We start from the raw sequence: 27,425 nt of genomic DNA, 5'->3' as shown, positions 1-27,425 counted from the left end.
GTGGCGGGGGGAGGGGGGGTTGGGTAACATGGAACGGTATGGGGGGAGCCATTTCTAATGTGCGCATCCTTCATTGGCTCCCTAGTCTTACTGCGATGAAACGGGAGGATAGTTTCGGATAAGGATGGGCTCCAGAATGCGAGGACTAGGTTTTGGCTTGGGCAAGAGTCCACGGGAGATGCGAGGCAGGGCTCATGCGGGAGGGACGTGTGAGGAACAGGCACTAGAGATGACACGTACGGCGAAGGAGACAGGGCTGGGCTAGAGGCAACGGGCCGTGGGCCCAGCGGCTTGCGCTGAGGGCAGCAGACGCTCGGGGAGCGGGGAAGGGCAGGGGACCAGGGCGGTGGCCGAGACCGCTCTCGGACGCAGTGTCTCCTCCCTGCCGGCAGGGGCCGCTGCGGCCAGGCGCCTAGAGGGAGCGCGAGCAGCCCCGGGGGAAGCGAGTCCGCGAGTGGGGCTGACGCGTGCGCACGGCCGACCGCCCCGGTTCGGTTCCTCTGTGTCTTGGCCTGCGGCGCCCACTGAGCCGGGGGCAGCACGCGATGGGTAACGGGACTGGCGGGATTCCCCGACGGACAAGTGGGGTGGGGTGGGGTTGGGGCGGACCGGCTGTCCCGGTCCTCTGCCCGCAGAGCTGACGTGTCCGGGACCCCGGGGGACGGCAGGGAGCGGGCGCCCGGGGGCAGCGGGGGGTCGCGGCGGGGTTGCGCAGCCCCGGGGACGCGGGGGGCCGGCTCGGCCTGCGGCTGGCGGGAGGGAGGGCCCGGCCCGACCGCGCGGCCCGCGTCCTCGCCTCCCCTGCAGCCGTGGGCACGGGCACCTCGCTGGCGCTGTCCTCCCTCCTGTCGCTGCTGCTCTTCGCCGGGATGCAGATGTACAGCCGGCAGCTGGCGTCCACCGAGTGGCTCACCATCCAGGGGGGCCTGCTGGGCTCCGGCCTGTTCGTCTTCTCGCTCACCGTATCCTTCCTGCGCTGCGGGGGCGGGGGGGGCGGGGGGCGCGGCCCCGTCGCTCGGCCTGCCCTTAACTCCCTCGACCAGGCCTTCAATAATCTGGAGAATCTGGTTTTTGGCAAAGGATTCCAAGCAAAGATCTTCCCTGAGAGTAAGTGAAGATGGGGGTCGGGCGCTTCAGCCTTCCGCCCTAGCCGCTCCCAGCACGGTCCGGAGTGGTCAGGTGCCCGGTCGGTCGGTGAAGGTGGCTCAGGAGGGAACAGGCTTCCTAAGACCGCGCGGAGGCGGCGCGGGCCTCGGATGCACCTCCCGGAGCTCTGAGGCCTTGGAGCCGGAAGCCTAGTTCCCAGGGGGCTCTGAGGAGACCTGGCCCTGCAGGCTGGCTTTGCCCAGTCCTTGGGAGGTGTGGGGAGGAAACAGGACTGAGTTCATTGAGGGATTCTGATGTGAGGTTGAGCCAGTGTTAGTGGGTTCTGTTTTTTTGAGAGGATCGTGAAGGGCTTCAGTATTGGATTTTTTAGAAGATTTTATTTATTTATGGGGCGCCTGGCAGGCTCAGTGTTAAGTGGCTGCCTTCGTCTCAGGTCATGATCCCAGGGTTCTGGGTTGGAGTTCCACATCAGGCTCTCTGCTCACGGGGAAGCCTGCTTCTCCCTCTCCCTCTGCCACTCCCCTTGCTTGTATTTCCTCTCTTGATGTGTCTCTCTCTGTCAAATAAATTTTTTAAAGAAAGATTTTATTTGTTCATTAGAGCAGAAGCAGGGGAGAAGGGTAGAGGGAGAAGCAGGGATGCGGGGCTCGATCCCAGGATGCCAGGATCCTGACCTGAGCTGAAGGCAGGCACCACCTGAGCCCCCCAGGCGCCTGGGCTTCAGCATTGGAGTCACCGGATTTCTATGTCAGCAGGAACCCTGACCAAGTTAGAATAAATGTTAGGTTCTTTTCTCTTTGACACAATGCTCGTTGTTGCTCATGTAATGGAGAATAGATGATTTAGTTATTTATGCAGAATTAAGTTCATAAACCAGCTGAGGCATCAAGGCCGGCTCGCCCAAGGAATGTCACAAGCTTACAGAGGGCAGCGAACGCTGCCTCATGAGGAGCCTTCATCGGGTAGAACATAGGCCTGCCCTGCCCTCGTGGCCCTCGTGTCTTTGCACTCCTGGCTCCTGTAGGTCTGTAGGTCTGCACCCTCCACCTAGCTCTGGGGCAGCTTTCCAGAGCTCCTCCCAGCCGGCAGCCTCCAGACCTCTGAGATTTTGTTTCCCCATGTGTTGTCTTCCTGTGCTACGGAAAGAAACCTTTGTTGTGAGGCCAGATTCTTGACCCCCTTCACCCTCCCCAGCCAGGCAGGTGGTGTCTGCCCTGCCGACCACCTCCCACTTTCTCTCCCGTCCTCTGCTAGGTACCTGGAGACCCTTTCCTGCCTCCATGGGCATGCGCTTGCAGACACCCAGCTCTCCAGCCTGCATCCAGGGAGCGAGGCCCTCAGCTTCCGCCCCTGGCCAGCCAGTTTCACGAGTTGGTCCTTAGTGGCTGGTTTTTGTCGGAAAGGCCTTGCCTCCCCTTCCCAAATGGGAGCAAACCTTGCCTTTCAGACTCTGTATCACTATCTTTTTCCTTTATGTTGGAAGAGAGCCAGGATAGGGAGGTGATATTTGGGACAGAGCTGGTAGTGAGCACGTGTCCCCCCTCCTCCATATCCTGGCCATCGTTCAGGGCATCTGCAGTCCTCCTGCGGATGTCGTGCCACATTCCCCGACACAGGTTCCCCCAGCTTCAGAGGCCCCCGATGTCCCCTAGCCTCCACATGTGAGTGCCTGTTGTTACCACTTCTGACCCCCACCCCCCTTGTCCCCTCTTGCCTTCCCAGCTCTTCTCTGCCTCCTGCTGGCTCTCCTTGCATCTGGCCTCATTCACCGAGTCTGCGTCACCACCTGGTAAGGGCCTCACAGCTGGGGAAGGGGTTTCCTCAGCCGGAGCCAGCTGCCTCCCCGGCCACTGCCGTGTGCCGAGAGGGTGCCGGGCTGGCGTGTGCCGGTACCGTGACCTTTCTGTCTTCACGGTGTAGCTTCATCTTCTCCATGGTCGGCCTGTACTACATCAACAAGATCTCCTCCACGCTGTACCAGGCAGCGGCTCCCGTCCTCACCCCAGCCAGGGTCACGGGGAAGGGCAAGAAGAGAAATTGACCCTGAATGTCCAATAAAGTTGATCTTTGTAGTCCCAGGACTTGCGATGTGCTATCTTTTGCCCAGGCCTGCAGGGGTGTGCCGAAGGTTGTGGCAGTCGGATACCTGCTGGTTTCAGACCTCGGGGATGGGGGGCTTGCCTTCCTCCTAGGTTCATTTCTAGTAGATGTTTATGGACGGCTGTCCGTGCCATGAGTGTGAAAGTCTCAAGGTGGAAGAAAAGCGCGTGGGTGACCTGCCATCTTGACCTTTCAGAAAAGGGGTCAAGGCTGTAGTGCAGGAAGCCTTCCTTTACCATCAGGGGGAGTAGATCCTGGAGCAGAACTGTTACCCCTGCAGCTCCCCCCGGGAGTTCCTTTACACCTCTGGGGCCTTGTTACTCTGACTTCTCACCCGGAGTAAACAAGCCTCCTGCCCCTTCTGCTCCAAGGCCTTGTGGGGGGTGGGGGAGTGCCCACTGATGTTGCCCTCCTGGACCCATCCGTTCACCTCCAGCACAGACAGATGGTTGTGTTTTGAAAGACTCCAAGGTTGATCACTGCCCCATCTTTGTTCAGGTGCCTCCGTTTCTCTTCTCTGTCTTGTAGCCAAGAGATCAGGAACTTGCTACACTTTAGCAAAGTGTATAAAATGATAGGGACCAAGCCATCGGCCTGGGAGCCAACCATGATGGGAATAAGGATGTGGCTTCTCAGATCCAGCTCTGTGCTCTGCCCTGAGGGGTGCCTCTCCGTCCAGAGTGCCTGTCCTCTGAGGCCATGGCGCAGCGTCTCCCCTGCTGGATAACATGGGCTTCAGTGTCCACAGCTTCGTGTCCTGCTCAGTGCTTGGTCATGGGTAGTGAAGACGTGGGTTGGTGGGCAGAAGCTGCCCTTCTGGCAAGAAAACACTGTAAATGAGATGTGTCTGAGTAGGGATGGAGTCCCAGTGGAGGCGAAGAAGTGAATGGAGGGGGGTCCTGGTCAAGGATTAGAGCCCCGCCCTCTAATGAGAGGTCACCGCACCAGCCGCCATGCTCCTCAGTCTCTGGCTTAGGGGAGTGGCTTGCAGTGTGCCCAGGGTCCCTGCAGAGGGCGCCAGGAGCTCGAACCTGCTGGTCAAGCCTGCCCAGAGGGCAGGGGAAGGTTGCGGCTGGGTCTCAGGGTTCTGGCCCAAGTCTGTCCAGCCTCCCAGGCAGGCCCTGAAGCACTGGCGTCTTGGAGGCTGGAGTCTGATGGCCATCAGACTGATGGCCCCTGAAGCACATGTCCCTGGGAGCAGAGGCAAAGAGCATTCAAGGGCCAGCAGAGCCTCCATGCAAGGGAATGGCAGCTCTAGGCTCTTAACTGAACTAGTGATGGTTAGGGGGCTGTGGTATGTGGCACCTTCTTGGGGAGGATGACAGGTTGTCAAAAACAGACCCTGGATCTAAGGGGAAGCTGAGTTGGTTCTAGGGCGCCCTCTATGAAACCCTGACGTCCTCCTAACGGACCAGCAGAGAGCTAGATCTCAGCCAAGGGAACATAGACATGGGGGGCAGGGATCTGGCCACCTGAGGGCACCCTGACTCCAGGATGAGAGTTTGGGTATAGGGCCAGACTCAGGAAGGGTGGGGAAGAGTCGAGAGCAGGGCCAGGAACATGCCAAGCGATTGGGGCACCTGCTGTCACCCACTGTGTAGGCACCAGGGCCAACAAGTGGCTCAGGGATAATGATCCCCTTCAGCGAACAGGTGCATTTACAAGGCCGATTGGGGACAGCCTCAGCCCTCCACCCAGCTTATCTTGGGGTTCCTAGTTGTAGGTTACAGGCTTAACCTACCAATTAACCCTGACAGGGGTATCCTACCCACTAATAAGCATCATTAAGTAAGGGGGCGTGAGGTTGTCATGGCTTCTGGAGGCCTGAAGGTGGGAAGGCAAAGGCGCTTCTCTCTCCTGGGAGAGAAGGCGCTTTCTGCTCTCGTGGGCTCCACTCCACCCTGGCGGCCGGAGGCCCTGGGGACAGGGAGGCAGCGGGCCCCTGGAGGACAGGGGGAAGCCAGATGCTTCCTCCTGCTCCCTCACACGTGGCCCTGACACCCGCCTGCCCGCCAGCACCGCCACCAGCTCCGGAAACAGGAGTAAATAATACAGGGAGACGGGGCCTTGGGTGTGTGGGGAGCCCGGCAGAGGAGGCCACTCCAGCTGCTCCTGGCCTGGAGGCACGGGTCTGGGGGCCGGAGGTGGTGCCACCAGAGAGAAGGGCAGTGGGAAGGGGAGGTAAGAGAGCTCCTTAATCCCTGGCAGAGGCTGGACCCCTTCTGGACTGGCACTGGAGGGATGGGACACCGCAGGGTCGGACGGGGGGTGGGGGGTGCCCAGGACAGGCGGGGAGCGACAGAGTCCGCGCCAGGCCTTGGCTCCAGCCCTTTCCGGCCCTTATTGTCCTTGGTGAGAACAGGACACAGTCTGGTTCCCACTGCCCGGCCCCCAAGCTCTGCTCCCCAGGGGCTCGGGAAGGATGTTGGGAAACAAGAGAGAGCCAGAGACTAATAGAGACAGAGATGCTGAGAGACGCAGAGACAGATACAAAGGGGAAAGGTTCAGTCAAAAGCCAGCACTGAAGTTCTTTGTGAGCTGAGAAGGCCTGGGCGCTGTGGGAACCACAGAAGAATGGGAAGCCAGCCGGAGGCCCTGCCCCTTGGGGGGCCCCCGGGAGGGCCTGCCCCGACACTCCTTCTTGACTTAGGGTCGGTCACAGAGCCACCTCTTAGGTGGACAATGGCCGGAACCCTGGTACAGACGCCAGTGGGGGCACTTAACTGTTCGGCTTCAGGTAGCTTTTTTCGCCTCTCCCAGCAGAGTGGAAGTTCCTCGGGGGCAGGCCAGGATCCTGCTCCCTAACCTTGCCTCCCCAGGCCCCTGGGGCTGCGAGTAAGCTGGCCACACAGAGCTTGTGCAGAATATTTGCTCCAGTTCCTAGAGAGACAGGGAGGGAGGCCCCTGGTGGCCCTGGAGGGAGGCCCTGACATCACCTGCAGTGACAGCCAGAGGCTGGCAGGAAGTGCCCCAGGCCCTCCCCCAGCCCCTCTCCCCTGCCCACTCTGCCCTGCCCCCCTCCCCTCAGCCCCCTCTGCCCTGTCCCTCCCCCCAGCCTTTGCAACCCAGTGCTTGGGGTGGGGTGGGCGCCCTTCCCTCCAACCGAGTCTCTTCTACCTGGGCGACACAGCTGCCCCTGGCACACAGTCCTGGTGTCTGGTGAGGCTCCAGATAAGCCTCAGGATGAACAATGGAAACATGTTTGAAGTGTTCACGTTTAACGAACAAATGCTTCTACTTTTTTTTTAACTTTCAGTTTTCTGTTTATTTTTTTTTTATTTATTTTATTTATTTGTCAGAGAGGGAGAGAGCGAGAGCGTGAGCCCAAGCAGGTGCAGGGGGAGCGGCGGCCGAGGGAGAGGCCGGCTCCCCGCCCAGCAGGGAGCTTGTGCGGACTGGATTCTGGGACCCTGGAATCATGACCTGAGCTAAAGGCAGACCCTTCACCGACTGAGCCACCCAGACGTCCCAAATGAACACTTTCTGACACAAAATTACAATATCATACAATCATGCTAGTAACAAGACTATTACAGGATTTTTAGGAAGTTTTCCTTCACGGGGAGCTGCAAGCCCTCTTTTTACAATATAAGGTCCTGTGATCATGGGCATCTCAGGTTCATGTGATTCTGTCTGTATGTATTTGGAGATCCCGAAACAGCAGGTCGGGTCCCTCGTATGGGGGCTCCTTCTGTCCCGCAGAGGGCTGTGGTGTGCTGGGTGCAGGCGGAGAGAGCAGGCCTCAGACCAATGGCCTCGGGTGTGAGGAGCTCTTCTCTGAAAACGGCCCTGCCCTCAGGCTGGAAGACTAGGGGGCCCTGCCCATTTTAGGGTGAACCTGCACCATAGGAGTGGGGGGGCAGGAAGACCCCTGCCCTCTACTGGGCTTTGCTGGGCCCCCGGGGCTGCTGGGGCTGACCTCAGGCTGCTTCGCGGGTCGTTCGTAGGACAGAGGCACGCGCTGGTGTGTGAGGGTCTAGGGGGAGCTTACCCCGAGCCCCTCTCTTCCTGCCTCAGCCTCCAGCCCCCACTTCCAGCCTCTGTAGAGAGTTCCAGGTTCCAAACAGGACTCCGGACGGTGGTACTTGGGGCTTGAACTCGGGAGGACCTGCCTTCTGGTTTGGTCTTTGAACACTTAGCCGGTGGAGGTCCTACAGCAAGCCGGGTGAGCTCAGCCTGAACCCCGACCAGAGCGAGTTCAGTTCCCTCACTGCCGTGTGGATGGCGAGCACTGGCAGCAAAGAGAGTCAGGCCTGGGAGGAGGGGCTGAGCGGTGCCGGGCATCGGACAAGCGTTCCCACGAGGACGTACCCTTGCCCCGCAGCCCTGGTGCTGCCCCGGTCTCCAGTGTGCGGGGTGCCTGGGGGCATCCGTGCTCACCCCTGCGGCCTGGCCCTCTGCCCCCTGCTCCCCACCAAGGTCAGGAGGAAGTCAGGGGTTTTTGGTTTTGTTTTTAAAGATTGTCTTTATCTATTTGAGAGAGGGAGAGAGAGAGAGAGAGTCTGGAGCAGACTCAGCCCTGAGCATGGAGCCCAACGAGGGTCTTGATCCCATGCCCCTGAGATCATGGTCTGAGCCAAAACCAAGAGCCAGAGCCTCCACCGACTGAGCCCCCCTGCACCCTGGAAGTCAAATTTTGACAGAGTGAGACCCTGTGGGCTTTGGATTTGCCAGTCACTGCAATTGCATGAGCCGGTTCCTTAAAATAAATTTCTTTCTGCATAACATGTCCATCCTATGAGCTCTGTTTCTCTAGGGAACCCTGACGGATATACCATTTTCGTGAAATGACATGCAGGAAGGTGAAGAAGTTAAAACAAGCTGCTCAAGATTATAATGAAGGCGTGTCTGGCTGGCTCAATTAGGAGACTGTGTGACCCTTGATCTTGGGGTTGTGGGTTCAAGCCCCACATTGGGTGTAGAGATTATCTGAAAGTTAAAAAAAAAAAAGAGAGAAAGAAAGAAAGAAAAAACAATTTGGTACGTGAAGGAAGGGCTGCGGCTGAACTTCAGACCCTCAAGTTTCTTGAGCCAGTGTGGGCAGGCACGGCCCAGCCCCTGGCCCCAGCTCCCCCCACGTCCTATGCTCGCCCGTCCCAGCTTGGCCTCTGCCGCTCCCGGTGCCCAGGCCGCGCTGTGTGCACGGTGCCCTCCGTCCCCCTCTGCCCCTTACCTGACTCTCCTTCCCCTCCTAACACCACTCATTACTTGGCACATTAAATACTGATGTTTGTCTGTCTGCCACCATCTACTTCACCGAAGCAGGAAACGTCGGTTTTCACCGAATGCCTCACTGAAAGCCGGTGCTTCGTCTGGTCCATTCCCTGGAACACGGCTCCAGGGAGGACAGGTGCTTGGCACGCGTGTGTTAAATAGACTCAGGGCTCCTCGAGCAGCACAGCACAGTCGGGTCACATTGTGAGCTCTTCACGGGAACTCACCTTCCCCCTGCATCAGTTCCAAACCGGCCCAAAGACTAGAATCAGCCAGTCTGTCTCTCTGCGGCCAGGCCTATGACAGGGGCCTTCCTCCCTCAGGCTAGCATCTCCTCCAGCTCACCTCTGGGAAGCCCTGACTCACCCAGCCCCTCTGCCCCACCCAAGCAGCAGTGCCATCTCTGATCTCCCCTGGCCCCTCCAGCCTGGCTATAATGTGGGGAGTGTCCCTGTTAATTACACGTGTGTCTGTCCTGTTGCCTCTGTGGAGCTATGGGAGCCCTTGGGACAGGGTTGGAGGCCATGCAGCCTGACTAACTGGGGCCTCCCCCAAGGACTCAGTAATCAGCTTGGCCCCTGTGGGTGCCCAGAACGCTCAACCGCCTCCCATCAGACACTCAGGCACACATGGGGGTCACACACTCTTCTAGGGCTGAAGGCGCCCGACCTCAGGGACCAACACCCCGCCCCACAACACACATCCTTTCGAGGGCCTCTAGCAGCCCACCCCAGCTGCCTTTCCAGCCCCATCTCCTGCCACTCCCCCTCGAAGCAGTCTTCGTCCAAGAGACAGCCACAGAGAATTACACCCCGAATCTGGGCTTTGTTCAGGGTTCTCTGGGCCATGCGTGCCCTCCCCACATGAACAACTCTCACTCACCTTTCCAGTATCAGCCGGGGCTTCTGGGCCTCTGGAAGTCAGGCCTCCTCTGCATGGGTCTCATTTTGCATAGCTCCCCCCCCAGTAGACTGTGGAATAAGGGCTCCCAGATTTAGAGCATGTCTTTCTCTTACCAAAGCCAGCAAAAGCCGAAAACCCACACAAACGAGCTGAGCAATCCACAGGAGTAACTTACCTCTGAAGATGGAAGGGAGGCTGGGAGGGGTGCCCTCAGCCCTGAAAGGGGACCAGCTCCCAATGCAGACTTCCCGCGTGCACACACTGTCGTCAGCATCCTACCTACATCAGCTCCTTTCCTCTCCAGGGCAACCCCAGGAGGGAGGACCAACTATCGGCTCCACTATTTAGGTGGAAAAACTGAGGCTCAGGTTCATATGGCTAAAGAAAAGAAAGAGCAGAGACCCAGCCTCAGGACAACCAGACTCTAAACCCCACAAGCCCCCAAATATATACATGTATGTATTTTTTTTTAATAGGCTCCACACCCAACATGGAGCCCGATTTGGGGCTTCAACTCATGACACCGAGATCAGGAACTGAGTTGAGATCAAGCCTCGGAGCTTAACCAACTGAGCCCCCCAGGCACCCCTAAAAGCCCAAACTTTTATCTACTGAGACATAGTGCTTCTCATACGCTACTATAATCACGTGTAGCATGTCCTATGGCTCCAGAAGAGGGATGGTCTGCAAAAAGACTGAAGGGGAAGGAGTTGGACGGTAAGAATCTGCCGGCTTCTGCTGAGCACTATCCATGGCCAAGGACGCTGTGTGCAACAGGTGGGAGTCTCTGGAGTAGTAGTTCTAGTTCCTGGGACCAGGAGAGCTGGGCCGGTCTCCCTGGAGACCATGAGATGGGAACCTGTCCTTCCCTCTGTCCCTTCGGCTTTACTTTTAGAGAAGCGTTGTTAGGTTTCTCACACAGTGCTGGGTCCTGGAGCCACACTGTCCCTGGGCGAGCCGCGCAGGGAAGAAAAACTGATCACGCTTAGTGCGAGCTGTGGAAAGAGCCCGGGTGCTCAGAGGAGGAAGATGGTGGCCAACCCTGCAACCTTGAAGGACATGAAGCTTGAGTGGAACACAGAGAAATAGGGACCCCCGTTTTCTTTTCTTTTTTTTTTAATTTTTTTTTAAAGATTTTATTTATTTGTCAGAGAGAGAGGGAGAGAGAGCGAGCACAGGCAGACAGAGGCAGAGGGAGAAGCAGGCTCCCCGCCGAGCAAGGAGCCTGATGCGGGACTCGATCCCAGGACGCTGGGATCATGACCTGAGCCGAAGGCAGCTGCTTAACCAACTGAGCCACCCAGGCGTCCCTAATTTTTTTTAAGATTTTATTTATTTATTTGACAGACAGAGATCATAAGTAGGCAGAGAGGCAGGCAGAGAGAGAGAGAAGGGAAGCAAGCTCCCTGCTGAGCAGAGAGCCTGATGCTCGATGTGGGGCTCAATCCCAGGACCCTGAGATCATAACCTGAGTGGAAGGCAGAGGCTTAACCCACTGAGCCACCCAGGAGCTGGGTGGCTTTTTTTTCAACTTTCTTTTTCAAATGGTAAGCTAGTTGCAAATGGTTTTTAAATCCTTAGTCTTCCCTTACTTGCTAGAGCTGCCATCTCTATTATATGCAAATTGGTACATTTTCAAAAATCTATTTCTTCACTTTTTATTGTGATGCACTGATCTAGGGAGAGAAGCGCTATACTGGGGTGGCAGAGTCGGCAAGCTCAGAGGTCACGTTATGTGGGGTTTGTGTCATGGTCTCATTTGTGACATGGAGATACAGTCCCCACTCCATATGGGCCTGTGAAAACTGAATGAGACAATGCACGACAGCACTCAGTCTGCGAATGTCAGTTGCAGTGATGACCCCTCTCTGCCCCCTCCTGGACCAGGAACCAGGAGGTTGAAACCACTAAGCACCGAGCCTCGAGAAGGATGGCATGGTTCTTCTACTCACTATCTGCCGGACCTTGGGCAAGTTACCATTCACCATCTGTTTCAGCTTCTTCATTTATATATGGTCATAGAAAGGATCTACTGCAACATTCTGTGAAAATTAAACACGACAATGTCCCATAGGGCACAACATATCATAGCCCTTCAATGAATGTTTATTTTTCTGATTATTATTATAATGCTGTAATTTATTATCTGTCTTTATGTGTTGTAGGGCAAACTCCTCCTCATTATCTTTCCCCAAAAAACTGTTCTTGGGAGTGGCAGTCTTTCTGGGCAGGTCTACTGGGGATGGACGAACAGAATTTCTGGATCTACAGAGCTGACAGCTCACCGCTGAACGGCTCTGGAAGGGATTATGACCAGGGAGGTCTTGAGTGAACAACTAGGAGCATTTCAGATGGAAAAGGAAGTGGGTGGAGGGGGGCTTTGAAGTTCAGATAGCAAAAAAAAAAAAATTTTTTTAAAGGTTTTATTTACTTTTTTGACAGAGAAAGCGCACAAACAAGGGGAGCTGCAGACAGAGGGAGAGGTGAGGAGAGAGACTCCAACGTGGGGCTTGATCCCAGCACCCTGAGATCATGACCTGAGCGGAAGGCAGACCCTTAGCAGATGCTCAACCCACTGAGACACCCTGGTGCCCCTCTTATAACAAAAAAATTTTTTTTAATCTGAAAGGGTTTTTTTTAAGATGAGCAGCAGGCAGAGAGAGCGGGGAGCAGGCTGCCAGCTGAGCAGAGAGCCCGATGCGGCACTCGATCCCAGGACCCTGAGATCATGACCTGAGCCGAAGGCAGAGGCTTAACCCACTGAGCCACCCAGGCGCCCCCCTTACAGCAAATTTTTAGAAAAGGTTTTTGTCTTTTTGCTTTAACAACAGAATTTGCATAGTGTAAAAAGCAAACTCGTTTTCCGAAGGCACTTAATGAAAAACCCCGGCCCCTGCTCTCCAGTTCTCCTGCGCACTGCTCCGTAAGCCCCGCCCGGGGTTCTTGGCGGCCTCCCTGGGTACACATCATATTTCTTAGTCAAGTGCTCATACGTTTATTTCCTCTCTTCCATTTTAGACAGAACTGACCGCCTGCCAATGCAAATGGTTTTTAATCCTCTCTTTACCCATGACCCCCTCATACCTTCCCCTCCCCCACCCACTCAATTCAAGTACATCCCCGAGTTTCCTCCCCTCCGTGCTCGGCGCTTGCAGATCAGGGCGGGGAAAGCAGTCTCCAGCGGAGCTACCCCGCCCCTACCGAGACTGCGCCTCCGCACAAACTGCTTTTGTCAGTTAACATCAGGTGCGGGCGGCTGAGAGGCGCGGGTCGCCGAAATCTGGAGCCCCCAGGGCGGCCAGCTCTGAGCGGCGGGTCGCTCGGCCGGCGGCGGCCTCCGTCTCCTCCCTCCGCGCAAAGCCTCAAGTGGGGGCGTCTGGACGCGACGCTCTGTGTTTATCTTAATTACGTAGTTATCTATTACATAATTCTCTAAATTAATTACCTTAATTTCGTAGTTACCAGGTGGACCCTCGGCCCCGGCTCGGCCCAGGCTTGCCGATGCCGTCGCCGAACTCACGCTCGGCTTGAACCCGCCTTTAACTCCGCGCTGAGCTCGGTCCTTCCCCACACCCCGTTCTGGCCGGTTCCCCGGTCTGCTGAGCGGCCCGCGCCTCCCGGGTGTGCTCCGGTCAGCCGCAGGGGCGGCCCGGGGCGCGGGGCGGGGGGGTCCCCCGTGGGCAGCTGTCGTCCGTGCCCTTCCCCTGAGGCCCAGCGTCGCCGGGCCCTGCCAGCGCGCCCGCCGCGAACCCACCCCGAACCCCGCCGGATCCACACCCGCGACTCCGCAGGTGGCCCCCGGCCCCACGCGCGTCTTTCCTGGGAGCCCCCGCACCCCGGGCTGCGGGCGGCACCGCGGCTCCCCGCGTCTCTTCACAGGTGCGACGACCCCGTCCTAAGAGCGCTCTCGAGGCGCCGCGGTCAGTGGTCCAGGCCTCTGCTCCGGGCAGGGGGCGCGCGCGGCTCCGTTTCTCCGAGGTCCAGCCCGGTGACCACGGAACGTCCAGCGAAGGGAAGAAGACGTGCACCGGATTACATGCCCATCTCCTTGCAAAGTTTGAGGCTGTCCTCGGCAGGACGCCAGCCAGCGGGAGGCGGGGCCCCGAGGGACAGAAGCGACACCGGAGCCCCCGGGCCCTCGGGCCGCAATCCGCCGCTCGCCCAACGCAGCGGCCACTCACGCGGCGGCCGCCCCTCCCCCAGGAACCACCGCACGGACTACAGCTCCCAGAAGGCCGCGCGCAGGGGGCGCGAGAGCCGCCTCCGCGCGGACTACAACTCCCAGAAGGCCGCGCGAGCCGAGAGGCCTTCCGGACGCTGACGTCGGAGCCGCGCGGGGCTGGGAGGACAGCGGCGGAGGTGAGTGCGGGGTGAGGCCCGAAAGCGGGGCGCTAGCTGGGTGCGAGCCGCAGCGGAGCGGTCCTGGGGGCAGCTGTTACGGAGGGTGGGTGAGGGGGACAGAGAACTGATCTCAGGCAGAGAGGGGTGGCGGGGCGGAAGGGACCGCGAGCCCCGCTTTCTCTCCCCGCAGTGCCCATGACGAAGTTAGCGCAGTGGCTTTGGGGACTGGCGCTCCTGGGCTCCACCTGGGCGGCTCTGACCACGGGAGCCCTGGGCCTGGAGCTGCCCTCGTCATGCCGGGAGGTGCTGTGGCCGCTGCCGGCCTACTTGCTGGTGTCCGCCGGCTGCTACGCCCTGGGCACTGTGGGCTACCGCGTGGCCACTTTCCATGACTGTGAGGACGCCGCTCGCGAGCTGCAGAGCCAGATCCAGGAGGCCCGGGCCGACTTGGCGCGCAGGGGCTTGCGCTTCTGACACCCCGGCCTTGTTCCCCCGCAGCCTCTCTCCCGCCGCCCATTAAAGAGCAGCTTATTTTCTAACTCCGTCTCGTTTATGGGGAGCGGGAGCTGGGGATTCCGTGTCCCAGCCGTGGGGGAGGGGGCGCCTTCCTGGGGTCACCTCCGCTTTTATCTAAGCATCCTTGTCTGTGTCCCGCCTCCTTCCTTGTTCCGAAGGAGGCAAAGGCCCCGACTCAAGACCTCTCGAGAGGGAACTGTCATCTCACTTTCTTGGTCCTTTTGACCCCGACAGGAAGGACTTCTGGAAGTCCTAATTCTGTTCATTATGCCCAGGCTCCGATCTGTGAAGGCCTTCCTAGGGCTCTTCGCCATCCTGGTTCCTTCAGATTCGTCTTCTGAGCCGACCCCAGCCCGTGGAACAACTGTGGATTGGGCAGTGCACCTTCTGCCCGTCACCAGAGCAGACAGGTTGAGAATCACCAAACAGAGACTACGCTTTGATGGGCAGGGGTGGGAATGATTTATTTTAAGGCACATTCTAAGGATTTCACCTCAAGGTCCACAATTTAAAAATATAATCTATAAAAAATAAGTGATTCATCTCCCAAGTCCCAGCCAATCTTCCAAGCAAAACACTTTCTTTGGTCCCTCGGTTCTCAGAGCCGTCTTTTTCCTTTCCACAACCCGCTGTGCTCATGGAGCCAGTCAGCAGAAACAGCTGCAACAAGCCCTCTTTGGTAGCAGGTTGGCCTTAAGGTGCCCAGGGGTCGGGTGAACTCCCTCAGGTCTGCAAGAGCGGGTGGCTCCTGTCCTGCTCCCGGGAATACTTCCAGAAAAGCCAGAGGCGAATGACGCTGGTGAGGACCCCTGGTAGGTTGGGCACCTGAGGTCACAAGGGCTGCTGTGAGGAGAGGGGCTGATTCTCCACGGTGCACACCTGTCACCCGTCCCGCTCTGCTCAGCTTACCATGATGTAGGGATCGCCTAGCCGAAACCCATAGAGGGTCCAGGAGGCGGAGGTGAGGAGGGTAGCAATGGTGAGTGGGAAGGAGAGACGCTGGGTTGATCTTGTCTGAATGATCTTGGCCTGTGGAACGAGGTTGGAAGACCCCTATTCCAGACACACCGTAGAGCTCCCACTTGTCTACGAATTTCCTCAGAAAAAGGGTCAAACTCCTCTCTGATCTTCTGCTACCTCGCCTTTCCCTCTTGCCTCCCACTCACCTACCACTACTGCCCTGTCTTCCAGGATCTTCCCTCCTCCGGAGGGTAAGCTACAGCCTCCGGCTAAGGGACCCTGACCCTCCTCATTGCCCCCACTTCCCCGGACAGCGCCCACTCACCAAGTCAGCCAGTGGTGAGAGGTACATGCTGATGGTGAAGATGCTGCAGAAAAGGCCAAGCTGCCGGAGCCGGGCCTCCAGGTTGGGCACCAGGAGCCCAAAGTATCCAAAACCCAGGAGAAGGACCCCCAGCAGGGTCGCAGTCTGGAGGAGCACCGGTCGCTGCAGGGGAGACAGTAGCCTTCCTTCTAGATGTTTCCAGCAGCCCTCTTGGACCCACTGACCTTGGGCTAAGCCTCTTTCCCACCAGTGACAAACACATGTCCCATCCCCCACAGCGCTAGCGGCTTCTAGGAGAGAAGAGGTTTGTTTTTGTTTTCCGTGTGAATTTGGTACACACAGTAGTAACTTAATAAATGCTGGTATGATTGGGGAAGCATAGCTAATCAGCTCATTTCTCAGCCACTGGGCCTGACTGAAGGAACTATCAGAGACATGCACAGTCCCTCAGCTAGCTGGGCGGCAAGGCACCATCAGGCCGGGCAGAGCTACCAGCCTGCCAGAAACGCGGGGCGCGGTGCTCTGTGAGTGTCAGACGGCGGCTCCACGGAGGAAGGAGGACTGCCAGGCTGCAGGGCCTTCCAGGAAAAGGTGGCAGTGCCGGCCTCTCCTACCATTCTGGGAAGCCCGGCAGGGCGCGGGGCAGAGAGGCGGGTCCGCGGGAGGGCTCTACCTTCCGAGGGCAGTAGTGCAGGTACACCAAGATATACGCGGTCTGAAGCACGGCGCCCGTGGCGTTGACGAAGATTAGGGTTCCGTCACCCTTCAAGGCCCCGTAACTCATCCAGCTCAGGTTGCTGCAGGGTGGACAGGAGGGTCGTTTCGCCACGGGGATGAGGATGGGAGGGGGACCCCAAGGGGCCTCTTCAGCGTCCCCCCCCAACCTTTCCCGCCGCAAACGTCGCCCGTCTCACTTGATGTCGGTGGTGAGAAAGGGCAGGAACTGGACACTGTCCACGCTCCGGGTCGTCCGCATTTGCCTGAGGTCCGAGCTGTAACGGGCGCCGAAAGCAGAGGTGAGAGATGGGAAGGGAGAACCGAGCTGCTGGGGAGTCGAGATCCCCGATGCCTGTGGTCGTCCTCGGACAACTGCAGGTCCCGCCCCCGCCCGCAGCTCTCTGGCTTCTCCCTCAAGTGCCCAGCCTCAACCATGTGCCCTGGATCCCTCGACCCGAAGCCACTTTGACCGAGGTTTCGGATGCAGCCCGGAGCTGCGGCCACCTCTCTGTCCCCGCTCTCCCTTCCTGACTTCCAGTCCTGCCCAGCCTCGCCCGGCCGCGCTCTCACAGGCCGGTGGAGTACATGGCGAGGGTGAAGAGCACGCAGGCTCCGGAGAGGAGCGAGTCGGCCGCGCCGCCGGCCTCCATCTCCCCCTGCGTCGGATCCTGGGCCCCGCGGCCGCGTCCGCTTACGGGGCAGGAGCCCGCGCCGCCGGAGGGGCCCCGCCCCTGCGTCGGGGCCCCTCCCCCCGCGCGCCGCCGTCCGCCGGAAATGGACCCGCAGCTCCGCCCACAGGACGTCCCGCCGGAACCAGGCCCCGCCCCCGCCGCCAGGCCCCGCCCCTGCGGTCCGCGCCCTCGAGAGGACGGACAGCCGCCGCCCCTCGCTCTCCGCTCACCCCCCGACTCACCCGGACCCCATCCTCAAGTCTCTGGCGCGTGAGCCGTCGTGGCCGACCTCAGTTGCCGGACCTGTTCCGCCCGGAGCCCAGATGGCAACCTCACCTGCCCAGGCTCTCCCCTGGTTTGTTGAAGCCTCTTCCCAGCGTCTCCCCTAAATAAGGGGGCTTGCTGGGAATCACAGTCTGTCAGGCCCTCTGCCTTCCGCACACTGCCAACTTCGGGTGACTGGGCCGGTGGGCTGGAGCACTGCCGCTGACCCCCCCAGTCCAGCCGGCAGGACCCGCTGCTGACCGCTCTCCCTGCAGCCGCCCACGGCCCACTCGCCCCGGTTGCTGCGGCTGTGGGACCAGGCGGCCGGCCGTGCCTCAGCCGGCGTCCCCCTGACGCATTCAACAGCAGGAGCCCCTAACAGTTTGCCAAAGCCCAGCGCTGCCGGAGTGGGGTGCAGCCTGGAGCCCCAGAGACTGCCGCGTGGCGCACAGAGGAGGAAGCACCCCAGCCTTCGGTGCTGGCCGGGCACATGTATTCTTTCCAGAGGGAAGGAAGAAAATTGAAGCCGAGTTGCTACCTGGTGTCCCACAGAGCCTAGCACATGGCGGGGACTCAGTGGTCCTAAATTAGGAGGGGGTGGGGGAGCAGACAAGCATGTCCAAATAAAGAAACAAGATTGCTTTATTTTTCTGTATAAAAAAACTCCAGTTGTAGAAATCACAGACACATATTAAGTTTATGTACAGATCCTGTACGCGTGGGCCCTGCCCTTGCAGCTACACTCTAGGCATGGGGTGGCACAGCCCCCCTGCGGGCACCGCTCTGGGCAGTGCTGCCCCCAGCTGGGACTGGATGCAGTGCCTGGTTACAGACCTCTCCATGGCAGCTCCAAAGACTTCCTGAAGCCTCGGGAGAGACGCTGGGTCAGCCCAAGCACGCTGCCTCTCTGCTCTCTGGCTCCCAAGCATGGAACCGTCTTGTGCTTTTCTGTCGGTCAGTTCATCTGGGCATCCCGGCTCTCTCTGGAGGGGCATCTCTGCCAAGTTCAGTGTCCGCCTTCGTGGCCCCAGGCCCCTTCCAGCTCGGCCCCTACAGTGCTCTTCTTAAGAGGCCATGTCCGCATGGCTCGTTTCTTTGGCTTGAGGTCAGGAATGGTGGGGAAAGGACTGTCCCCACTTCTTTGTCTGTCCCTGGGGGTGGAGCCAGGGAAGGCACTGGCAGCTTTGATGAGCTCCTTTGGGTCAAACCCTTAATACCCATTTTGAGGCTGCTGAGTGGCAGCTTGTGCTTGTGGCGGGAACGGTTCCCAGGACAGGTGAGGGACGCCTCTGTCCTGCCTCCTAGCCCCGTTCGATCATCAGGTCAGATGTGGCACACCCTCTCACGGGGCCTGCAGCAGCAGCAGTGGCAGAAGCAGCACAGCCCAGGCCAGTGGGAAGAGGCGGGGGGCAGCACTGTGACCGATGCTGTGGAGAACCTGTGCATCTGGATCATCTGCAAGGTGAGCGGCCAGTGCCCAAGGTGAGCAGCCCTACTGCGGCCCTGGCCCCCGGCTCCACGTGGTTCCCCCAGCCCCCGCCTGGCAAGGGAGCCGCCTTCTATGCCTCCGTGAGCAGACCCCAGGCCCAGTCTGCTCCAGCTACCTACCTGCCAGAAGTCTCTTCTCCTGGGGGTTGACGTGGGCCTGAGGACTGTGAGCTGAAAGGAGGAGTGGTGGCTGATCAGGGCCTGTCCGGGGGAGGTGAGTGGGCGGGACTACCCTGCCACCCCAGGTCGCTAGCCCAGGCCCCGCACACAGCTGGAGGAAGGAGGCGCACAGGGCTCTGACACTCACTGATTTTGCCATTGACGGTCACCTTCAGCCTCAAGCACTGGTCTTCCTGGAGGTGGATGGGTTTGGCTGCAAGACAGACCCAGGCAGAGCATTAAGGGAGGAAACGTCTTTGGGAGGAAACACAAGTGCAAATGCCCCTCTTCCCGCTCATCTGTGAGTCTCACCTTCCTTGTTTGCCCCCTTTCTGCCTCCTGTTTAAGCTCCCACTCTTTGCAATGACTCTTGGATTTGGAGGTGGCGCTAAAAAGCACACAGACCCTGTCCTCTTGCCACAGTCCATCCTTCACTCGCCCCACCCTGAAGTTGGCGGATGCCTTCGCACGATGCTTCCCTTAGCCAGGCCCCACTGAGCAGATCTTCTAACTCCTGAAGCCACCAGGGCCTCTCCACTGGTCTTAGGACCGAGTCCAAACTCCTTCGCACTTCCCAGGCCCCCGTGATGAGCCCTGTCCACTTCTTCCCACTGCCAGGGTCCCTCCTGCTGCAGCCAGACCGAGCCATGTGGAGTTCCCTGAAGACGTCATGGTCCCTCTGCACATGTCCCCTTGTGCCTAGCCAGAGTCCCTGCTTGTCCTAAGCTCTTGGGTCATCTGCCCCAGGAACACGTCCCTGAGCCTCCAGAGCCCAGCAGGACCCACGTCACTTCCCCAAGGCTATGAATCCTCGTAGCCCGCTGTTCTAATGGTCAGTGCCCCGTGTGTGTCACTTTCCAGCTTTCTGGAGGACAGGGACCCTACAGTGTTTCATCTCTGTGCCTGCTGTGCAGAGTGGAGCGCCTCATACACAGCAGCTCATGCCACGCTGTCCCACGAATGCATGAAAACAGTTCGGGATGGGAAGGAGCCATGTGCGGCTGTGCCGAGCACGTGCCTCCCGCTGGCCTGGCCCCAGGCGGCCGGCACGCGAACCGAGGACTCACAGATATAGTAGTAGCTGTGTCCCTCCTTGAACTCCTTGCCCAGCGTGAAGGGCGTGAAGCGCTGGAATTTCTCCGACAGCTTTTCTGGGCCGTGCCTGGCACTGGGCTGGTCGCACTGCCAGCGGACCTGGTCTTTGGACAGGGGCTGGCACAGCCGGTACTGCTCGAGCTCCACCAGGTAGAGGGTGTACTGCTCCATGGCAGCCTCGGCCACCGTGTGGTCCTCGTAATGCGGGCAGATGATGTCCAGGTAGTCATTTAGCTGCACGTGGACCGTGTAGCCCTCACTCCGGAACCTGCGGGGGCGCGGCGGGAGAGAGCCGGCGGTCACTCGGGGGCCCGGCTGGGGCTGCGCGCTTCCAAATGTTCCCTGGGCCCCGTGAAGATTTTTCCAGAATCCCAGCTCTCCATATTTATGGCTCTTGACCTCTTCGGGATCTTTACACCATCTTCAAACACGCCTGCCCCCAGCACTACCTCTTGCTCACCCTCTAAGTAGTGTCTGCTTTAGTGCCCTTCGGGTACCAAAGCACTGCACTTGGCCTCCACGTCGTCGCCCACGGAAGGGCCCCTGGCGGTGTCCTGCTCTTCTCCGGGAAGCACTTCCCCAAAACTGTTCTCCCAGTGGCTCTTTAAAATGCTGTCAGCCCTCAGTCTGAGACCCTTCCGGGCAATCGGGGCCAAGGAACCCCGGCTCTTGCAGCACCTGCGGCTTTGGGGTCCCCCACTCCTGGCCGTCGCCCCCACCCCCCAGCCCGAGCCCCTGGGTGCATTCACAAGGGTCAACTGAACCGCCATCCCCAGCACGTCGGGCCCACAGCAAATCCCCTGCCGGCTCCTCGGCTTTGGGCTCAGGCCTCCTTGTCCGCTTCTCCCAAAGCACCCCAGACCTCCCAGTCCCTTTACTTCCAGAGCCACGCTGCCCCCTCCGAGGAAGAGCGCCTGGAGGCCTCGGTGGGAGGCCTCCTCTTCCACCCGCCAGCCCTGGGGCAGCCAGCTCCCTCCCGCAGGCCCCTCGGGCTCCAGCCGGGCGGCCCCGACACCTGGCTCCAGCGGGGCCGGGCGGTATCCCGCCGGGCGAGGGGCCTCCCCCGCCCCCCTCCGAGCGGGTCATTGGCTCTGAACTCCCCGGCGCTGCCAGCGGGACTCAGCACTGTTGGCTGCCAACCGACGCGGCGGCCCGGCTGGGGGGAGGGCAGGAGTTCGGCGGGAGGCCTCTGGGGTGGGCACCCCTTGTCCCGGCCGCGGCCCCCCCCCCGCTTCCCCCACCGCGCCGGGCCTGGGGGCAGCGTGCCAGCGCTCGCCCGGCTACCCCGGGCTCCTCCCCCACGGGGACGCGGCGAGGGGGGAGTCGCGGTGGCGGAGGAGGAGGGGAGGAGGCGCGCGAGTGAGGGAGAGGCTTTTAAAATTCCTCTCTGGAGAGATAAACAGAGAAGCCATTTCAGAACAGGTATTTCAGCTCTGGGCCTGGCGTCTTTCCCCCATTCCCGTGACGGGCACTGACTCATTCCTCATCCACCCCTGCCACCCGCCCCAGCACTCATGAGAACCTGGGAGCATCTCCCTCCCCCCGCGGGCCTCCCCCCCCCCCCCCCGCCGACCCCGGGGCCACGACCTGCCCTGTGCCGGGTTCGATCCTGCAGGCCCAAGCAGCTGGCAGGTCTGAGTGGGCGGAGCACCGAGGAGCCCGGGGCGCGGCTCCCGGCAGCCCTGCCCTCCTGCCCCAGCTGCGCACCACCCCCCCCCCCCCCCCCCCCGCGCCCGGGCCTGGGGCCTGGGGCCTGGAGATCCCGCTGATGCCCACTGCCCTGAGTCACCCTGGCCGGCCTCACCCCCAACCAGCTCCTCGCCCCCTCATCAGTGCTGCAAGCTGAGCCGGCCTGGCCGCCTGTGCGCGGCACTCTGCCTGGCTTCTCTTCAGTCCTGGGGCTGGAGGAGTGTGTGTGTGTGTGTGTGTGTGTGCACACGTGAGGCCAGATGGACAGGGCAGAAGCTGTGCTTGCTGGGGGCACCCATGACTGCCCTCTTGGGAGTACAGTCTGTTCCACTCAGCGCTCCTCTGACTCTGGCTCCCCGTCTGGGAAAGGGGGGCAGCAGCGGCGTCAGGGAAGGCCGGGAGGGGGGCAAGGAAGAGGCTCCTTCCTGAAAGAGAGGAAATCTGGGAGCTTGGGAACGGAAAAGGCCAGGTTCCCCCCTCCCTACTCATGGCTTCCTGCCCCTCCTCCTCTTCCAGCCAGCACCTGGCATGGGCATAAACAGGGACTTCGCTCTCTCCCACTAGGACAAGATCGGAGCGAGGAGCTGAAGAACAGGAAGCCGACGGTGGAGAGGGCTGACCCGGCTGCCCCTGTGGCCAGTGGGCAAAAGGGCACTGGCCTCCGGGGTTGGCAGCTGGCTGTTCCCTCCCAGACCCACAAGCCCCAGCCCACAGACCCCCACCAGGCAGTGTGGCCGCAGGGTCAGAGGAGGCTGGCACAACATTTTTCTCAAGGCGGGGGCAGGCGTGCTAGGGCTGGGGGTGGCCAAGCTGAGTGGAGTGTTTTTCCTGACCCCAAGCAGCCCAGCCCCCTTCCCTGCTCCACCCTGCCCCCCTCTCCCCTCTTCCCACAGATATTGTTCCCTTAACTTCAGAAAACTCAAGGGCAAGAACAAAGGGTCCAAAGGGGCTTCTTCCTCCCAAGACCACTTGCCTCCCAGCTCTAAACCTGCCCGGGAGAAATTAACTCCTTCCTTCCCAGAGCCCTCTGTCACCCTTTTAACCCATTCCACTCCTTCTGAGCCTTTCCCCTGCCCTCCCTCTGCCCCCCATCTCATAAACAGGTGACTCCCTCAGCCTATGTACACACCGCATGTGCCCCTGTTATGCCGATTGGGAAGACGCCTTGTGTGGGGGGGGCTCCCCAGGATCATCTCAAACACAGAACACAGACGCCAAAAGTGGGAAGGCCAGGTCCTGAGGGGGCCTGAGGGGCCCGCTGAGGGGTCCTTCCAGGATTGCAGTGACCATTCTGCTTACGCCTGATGTCACATCAGGTACCTGTCCATGTGGGCAGATGTCCAAGTGACACACAGAAGCTTGTGGCAGAAGGGCCTAAAACAAGAGCCCTGGCCGGCAGGAACTGTTCAGCAAGCGGCCCTCACTTCAGGGTAACAGAGGTGCCCGAGAGAAGGAAAGGAAGGGCAGAAAGATCCCTGTGCAAGTAGTCACGGGAAGGTTCCTGCCCAGGGGTGGGGTGCTCCCCCCGGAGAAGGGAGAGGAAAAAAGTCTACGGAGTCCCTCCCGCCCCTGGTCAGGGTCTGGCCGGGACAGTTACCGGGGCCAGGGGGCTCGGGGTGGGCAGTGCCACCAGGGCTGCCGGCCGGAGACTCGGGGCTTACTTGGGGTTTGAACTGTTCCAGAAGACGGTGTGGCGGTCAGCAGCGGCCAGACTGCAGCACAGACCCAAGAGCGGGGCCCAGAGGAACTCCATAGCGCTGGGCCTGGCCCGGCCGGGCGAGGACGAGGGGATCCTCCGGGTCCGGGCTCCCGCGGGCTGTCTCGGCGGCGCCCTCTGCACCGCGCACGGCTCTGGCCCCTCCGCCGGGCGACTCCGCCTTTTGGGCCGGCGCCGCCCGCCACCCCGGCCCGCCCCCGGCCCCGCCCCACCCCGCCCGGAGCGCGGCGGCCGCCGAGCTTGGGGGCTGGGAGGTGGAGGAGGTGGAGGAGGTGGGGGAGGGGAGGGCCGCGGAGCCGAGCTTGCTCTGAGCGCCCGCCGCGACCCAGGTGCTCCGCGCCGCGGCTTCGCTCTCTTGCGTCTCTGCAGGCGACCCCGTGGGCCTGTGCGGGGCGCTGGGTCTGTGTCCCCCGGCTCCGTGGCGTGCGGGAGAAGGGAACGAGCTGCACGGGCAGGTGTGCGAACGCGCGGCGCGGGACCCGGTGGTGCTGCCCGCGCGGGTCTGGCGGGCTGCAAGGTCGTCCACAGGCCGCGCACCTTTCCCGAGCCTGGCACGCCCAGGCTCGGGCGCCCGCGTGCGCACTCTCCTCCCACCCGTCTTTCCCGGGCTCCGCTCGGCTGCCCTTCCCCACACGCGCTGTTTGTTTTTGTTGGGTTTGTCACTGTTGTCTTTGTTCGGGAGATTGTGTCATCGCCTGGATGCCGGGAATAAAGTGCGACCCTGTGTGATCGAGTGTGTCACGCGTGCGGCTGGAGCTAAGGGCGCCTCTGCCCGTCATTAACAGCGCGAGCGAGGGACATTCGGGCTCCTGGGCGTTCTCTCTCGTTTCCAGTGCGCCAAAGGGCGCTAGTGACGTGCCTGGGTGTGCGCGCGCGTGTGCGCCGACACTCGTGGGTACCGAGCGAAGGGGCTTTGAAAACGGAGTGTGAGAGTCCGGGCCTTCACCGAAGGTGACTAACTGGGACCACGCCTGTGCTCGTGTTAGTGAATGGCGTGTCTACACAGGGGAAACGTGCACCGGCCAGCGGGGCCTGTGGGGAGCGGCGGGGACTCGCACGGCGGCCCCCGGGCCGGGCGGCGGAGGCTCCGGGCCGGCGGGACCCTCCCCCTCGCCAGGCGCTCCCACCCGCTGGACTTGGCCTCCCCGAGCCCCGCTCCCCGCCGGGATCTGCAGGCGTCCGGAGCAGGCTCGGCCCGAGGGAGGACAGGTGTTGGCCGAGGCTCGCGTGTGCGTCTGGAGCGGGAGGCCCGAGGCCGTGTGCCTGCGGGCGTTCGGTGGCTCGTGTGTGTCACTGCGTGGCTGTCCGCGCGCCCGGCCGGCGTGGCGAGCGTGTGCGCCTTCCTGGCGGGCCCTTCCCCGCCGCTGCACCTCGCCGGAAGCTGCATACCCGGGGCTCCCGGCCGGCTCGGGCCCAGCTCCCTGCAGCCCAGGCCGTTTCATCCTCTTCTTTTACGGCCGGGCCTGGCGACAGCGCCTGTAATTACATGCGGCCGCGACGCCGCTGCCAGTCGGGCGCGGAGGTCCCTCGGGGGAGGAGCCCGGGGCGAGGAGGGCCGGGGGCTGGCCTCCGAGGGCCGCGGGCGGCGGGAGGCGAGATCGGCCCCGCGGACTGTAAACATCTCCGAGCGTAACCGAGTGTCTGCGTCCCGCCTGGCTCCGCGGGGCCGTCTCCGCACCCGCCCCCCGTGGCGCGCCCCTCCCGGCGGTTGCAGACGTGCGGCGCGAGGCTCCCGCGGGTCCGAAGTCCGCCGCCCACCACCCCAGGGCGGCGCCTCGCGCGCGCCAGGCTCACCTGGGAGGACACCTGGGTGTGGGCTTCCTACGTACCCCTGGCGAGATCACCCGATCCCTGCTCGGGTGTCCGGGGATCGCCGCTCCGCGAGCGCAGGGTCTGTTAGTCCACCGCGGCGCCTGCCCGGCACCTGGCGCACGTGGTAGTTGGTCAGTCCGTGTTCGTGGAGGGAGGGAAATCCCTGCCGACAGAAGGGGCCCAGCTCCTGCGGGACTCACTGCTCTGAAAAGAAGCCGGGAGAGGGTTACGGAGGGGAGGGCTGGTGGCAGCTCTTCAGAGGGGGTGGCCCTGGGTTGCCCGCCGCCGCAGGAGACGGCTTGGGGCACATCCCCCGTTTCCCGACTGCCGGGCCTGGAGGCGGGAACGTGTGGGGTCCCTGGGCTGCGCCGCTCGGCCGGGCAGGTTTGGGCGCGCTCCGCCCAGCCCGGCGGGGCCACGTCGGTTCCCGCTCTGCCTGCGTATAGGGCTGGGGCAGGGCTGGGGCCAGCCGGGTGGGGAGGAGCTGGGGGGCCTCTCCCAGCTTGGCGCTGTCCCCAGTTTTCTCGCTTGAGGCTTTGGTCCCTTTTTGGTCCCTTCGATCCTTGTATTCGTGCATCGGGGGTCGTTTGTCAGACTCGATGGGGCACCTCAGGTGCAGGTGTTAAGGGCACCGGGGGTAAGGGGGAGTCTAAGGCCAGTAGGGGACAGGAGAGACAACCACTGGCTTGGGTGCTGTCCACCGCCCCCCTGGCTCGCCCTGCTGCGCCTAGAGCCTCGGCGACGCCTGCTGGACCTAGAGGAGGGCTGCAGGCACCCCGCGATCCAGGAGGAGACCTCACGGGGCACTTCCGGTCTGACGCTCGGCCACCCCCTCCTTTCCCTTCCTGTCCCAGCCCCTGCCTGCCCAGGCGTCTCTTGTCTGGCTCTCGAAGCAGAAGCAGACAGCCTGTCCCCGCTGAGTGGTGCGCGGTAGTTCACTCTCAGCTCTGCTACCCCCAGGCAAACATCTGTGCTCAGTGACGGGACATGTCTGAGGTGGCTGTCTGTCTGTCTGCCTGTCTGGGAAATTCCCTTGTGAGTCCTTCTTGGGAATTCCTGAGGTACAGGATTAGCCCTCTGAGGGCTCCAGGGCAAGCCTGGCCTCTGCAGAGAGGGGGCTGTCCACCTGGGGGGGTGGGGGCACTCCCTCCTGGAGGGCCCTTTCCAGTCTGGAATAGACAGAGCTGCTTGATTGCCACTCCCTTGCTGAGTGCTCTGTGGTTTGAGGTGGGGAAGGCCAGGGCCACCTTGTCCCAGGGCGCCCTGAGGGCATCTCTGGGCGATGGGGTGAGGCGGGATGAGGTGGGACAGGCACTGTCAGGGTGAGTCCTGAGCCTGGAGCTCTGTCCCTGTTCTTCTGAAAAATAAAGGCTGTTTCCCACCTTATTAGTAATGTGTGTATGTTTCTCAAAAGTTGGAAAAAAGAGAACAGGAAAATGAGGGGCAGGGAAGGGCCAGTCACTGTTAGCATTTTGTTTCTTCACTGCCAGCCCTTGCTTGAAACTTTGTTCGATTTTAGATAGTGTGATAAATATGACTCATTTCTATTGTTACTTCTTTGTTTCCCTCTTAGCTTTGCAACAGAAGACAGTTTCCATGTTATAAACCCTTTGTAAACAATATTGTTAATGGCAACATAACATTTCATGAGGCTGGGGGAAATGAGGCTGCGTGGACATAAATCAGAGCCCCACACACACTCGGGCTCTCCTCCGCTGCTGAGCACAGCTGATTGCATCTTAGTTCTTAACAGGGGCGCCCGATTGGGGGAGGGGCTCAGATGGTTGGGTCTGCCTTCTGCTCAGGTCATGATCTCCAGGTCCTGGGATCGAGCCCTGTGTCTGGCTCCCAGCTCAGCAGGGAGTCTGCTTCTCCCTCTGCCTCTACTTGTGCTCTCTCTCTCTCTCTCTCTCTCTCAAATTAATAAGTAAAATCTTAAAAAAAGAAAGAAAAGAACTTACAGATGACCCTGAGATTGACTCCCATTCAACAAGCGTTTATGGTGTGCCCACTCCAGACGGGGGCTCTGGGTGGGGCCCCGGGGGCTTGGTGGAGGACAACAGGTAAGGGCCCTGCTCTCGTGGAGCTTACATTTTACATGAAACCTGGACATCTGCTTTCTTAGATTTTGGAGGATCTCACAGATGTGAGAAAATGTTTTTGATGTTGCCAAACGGAAGTCAGATTCCTTTGACTACAGGTCCAGTTCTCTCACTGAGGGCCAAGGTGACCAGAACCTCATGGATCTGTCCCTCCCTCAAATCTGACTCCAGAGTTGGAGAGGGTGGGGTAGACTCAGAGAGAAGGGAGAGAAGTCAGAGGTCTTCCCCCGCCCCAGCCCACTGTG

The 27,425-nt window shown here is 60.7% G+C and overlaps 4 protein-coding genes across 6 annotated transcripts; 2 read left to right on the top strand and 2 right to left on the bottom strand.

Annotated features, from left to right (window-relative positions):
- Positions 1–163: 163 nt before the first annotated feature.
- KRTCAP2 (keratinocyte associated protein 2) lies at positions 164–3,188 on the top strand. Of its 2 annotated transcripts, none has more exons than XM_032845032.1 (5): positions 164–203; positions 808–962; positions 1,044–1,107; positions 2,830–2,896; positions 3,028–3,188. In XM_032845032.1, the coding sequence occupies exons 1-5, from the start codon at positions 179–181 to the stop codon at positions 3,146–3,148; spliced, it is 432 nt and encodes a 143-aa protein (XP_032700923.1). In that variant the 5' UTR covers positions 164–178; the 3' UTR covers positions 3,149–3,188. The 2 variants fall into 2 exon arrangements, with proteins under 2 accessions (XP_032700923.1, XP_032700924.1); XM_032845033.1 differs by lacking the exon at positions 164–203 and adding an exon at positions 421–549.
- A 10,429-nt stretch (positions 3,189–13,617) lies between these two features.
- DPM3 (dolichyl-phosphate mannosyltransferase subunit 3, regulatory) lies at positions 13,618–14,204 on the top strand. The gene is made up of 2 exons (XM_032845098.1): positions 13,618–13,683; positions 13,856–14,204. The coding sequence occupies exon 2, from the start codon at positions 13,861–13,863 to the stop codon at positions 14,137–14,139; it is 279 nt and encodes a 92-aa protein (XP_032700989.1). The 5' UTR covers positions 13,618–13,683; positions 13,856–13,860; the 3' UTR covers positions 14,140–14,204.
- A 651-nt stretch (positions 14,205–14,855) lies between these two features.
- Positions 14,856–16,886, bottom strand: SLC50A1 (solute carrier family 50 member 1). 2 transcript variants are annotated; one of them, XM_032845095.1, is made up of 6 exons: positions 16,754–16,886; positions 16,381–16,458; positions 16,140–16,263; positions 15,467–15,628; positions 15,091–15,210; positions 14,856–15,006 (listed from the first exon to the last, which is right to left on the bottom strand). In XM_032845095.1, exons 1-6 carry the CDS (start codon positions 16,831–16,833, stop codon positions 14,905–14,907), a joined length of 666 nt encoding a protein of 221 aa, XP_032700986.1. In that variant the 5' UTR covers positions 16,834–16,886; the 3' UTR covers positions 14,856–14,904. The 2 variants fall into 2 exon arrangements, with proteins under 2 accessions (XP_032700986.1, XP_032700987.1); XM_032845096.1 differs by having other exon boundaries at positions 16,688–16,763.
- An 869-nt stretch (positions 16,887–17,755) lies between these two features.
- Positions 17,756–23,413, bottom strand: EFNA1 (ephrin A1). The gene is made up of 5 exons (XM_032845113.1): positions 23,211–23,413; positions 19,833–20,128; positions 18,914–18,979; positions 18,727–18,777; positions 17,756–18,573 (listed from the first exon to the last, which is right to left on the bottom strand). The coding sequence occupies exons 1-5, from the start codon at positions 23,300–23,302 to the stop codon at positions 18,461–18,463; spliced, it is 618 nt and encodes a 205-aa protein (XP_032701004.1). The 5' UTR covers positions 23,303–23,413; the 3' UTR covers positions 17,756–18,460.
- Positions 23,414–27,425: the final 4,012 nt, after the last annotated feature.

The sequence above is a fragment of the Lontra canadensis genome, unplaced genomic scaffold (assembly GCF_010015895.1).
Source record: "Lontra canadensis isolate GAN:19392208 unplaced genomic scaffold, GSC_riverotter_1.0 scaffold160, whole genome shotgun sequence".
NCBI lineage: Eukaryota > Metazoa > Chordata > Mammalia > Carnivora > Mustelidae > Lontra > Lontra canadensis.
This window is presented reverse-complemented; position numbering and strand designations above follow the sequence as displayed.

Coding starts and splice junctions, on each gene's coding strand:
- EFNA1 (XM_032845113.1), bottom strand. CDS start 23,302: ATGGAGTTCCTCTGGGCCCCGCTCTTGGGTCTGTGCTGCAGTCTGGCC. Junction 20,129..23,210: donor TGGAACAGTTCAAACCCCAA/GTAAGCCCCGAG, acceptor GCGCCCCCGCAG/GTTCCGGAGTGAGGGCTACA. Junction 18,778..18,913: donor GACCGTCAATGGCAAAATCA/GTGAGTGTCAGA, acceptor TCCTCCTTTCAG/CTCACAGTCCTCAGGCCCAC.
- SLC50A1 (XM_032845095.1), bottom strand. CDS start 16,833: ATGGAGGCCGGCGGCGCGGCCGACTCGCTCCTCTCCGGAGCCTGCGTG. Junction 16,264..16,380: donor TTTCTCACCACCGACATCAA/GTGAGACGGGCG, acceptor TCCACCCTGCAG/CAACCTGAGCTGGATGAGTT. Junction 15,211..15,466: donor TCTCACCACTGGCTGACTTG/GTGAGTGGGCGC, acceptor CTCGTTCCACAG/GCCAAGATCATTCAGACAAG.
- KRTCAP2 (XM_032845032.1), top strand. CDS start 179: ATGCGAGGCAGGGCTCATGCGGGAG. Junction 1,108..2,829: donor AGCAAAGATCTTCCCTGAGA/GTAAGTGAAGAT, acceptor TTGCCTTCCCAG/CTCTTCTCTGCCTCCTGCTG. Junction 2,897..3,027: donor CGAGTCTGCGTCACCACCTG/GTAAGGGCCTCA, acceptor TTCACGGTGTAG/CTTCATCTTCTCCATGGTCG.
- DPM3 (XM_032845098.1), top strand. CDS start 13,861: ATGACGAAGTTAGCGCAGTGGCTTTGGGGACTGGCGCTCCTGGGCTCC.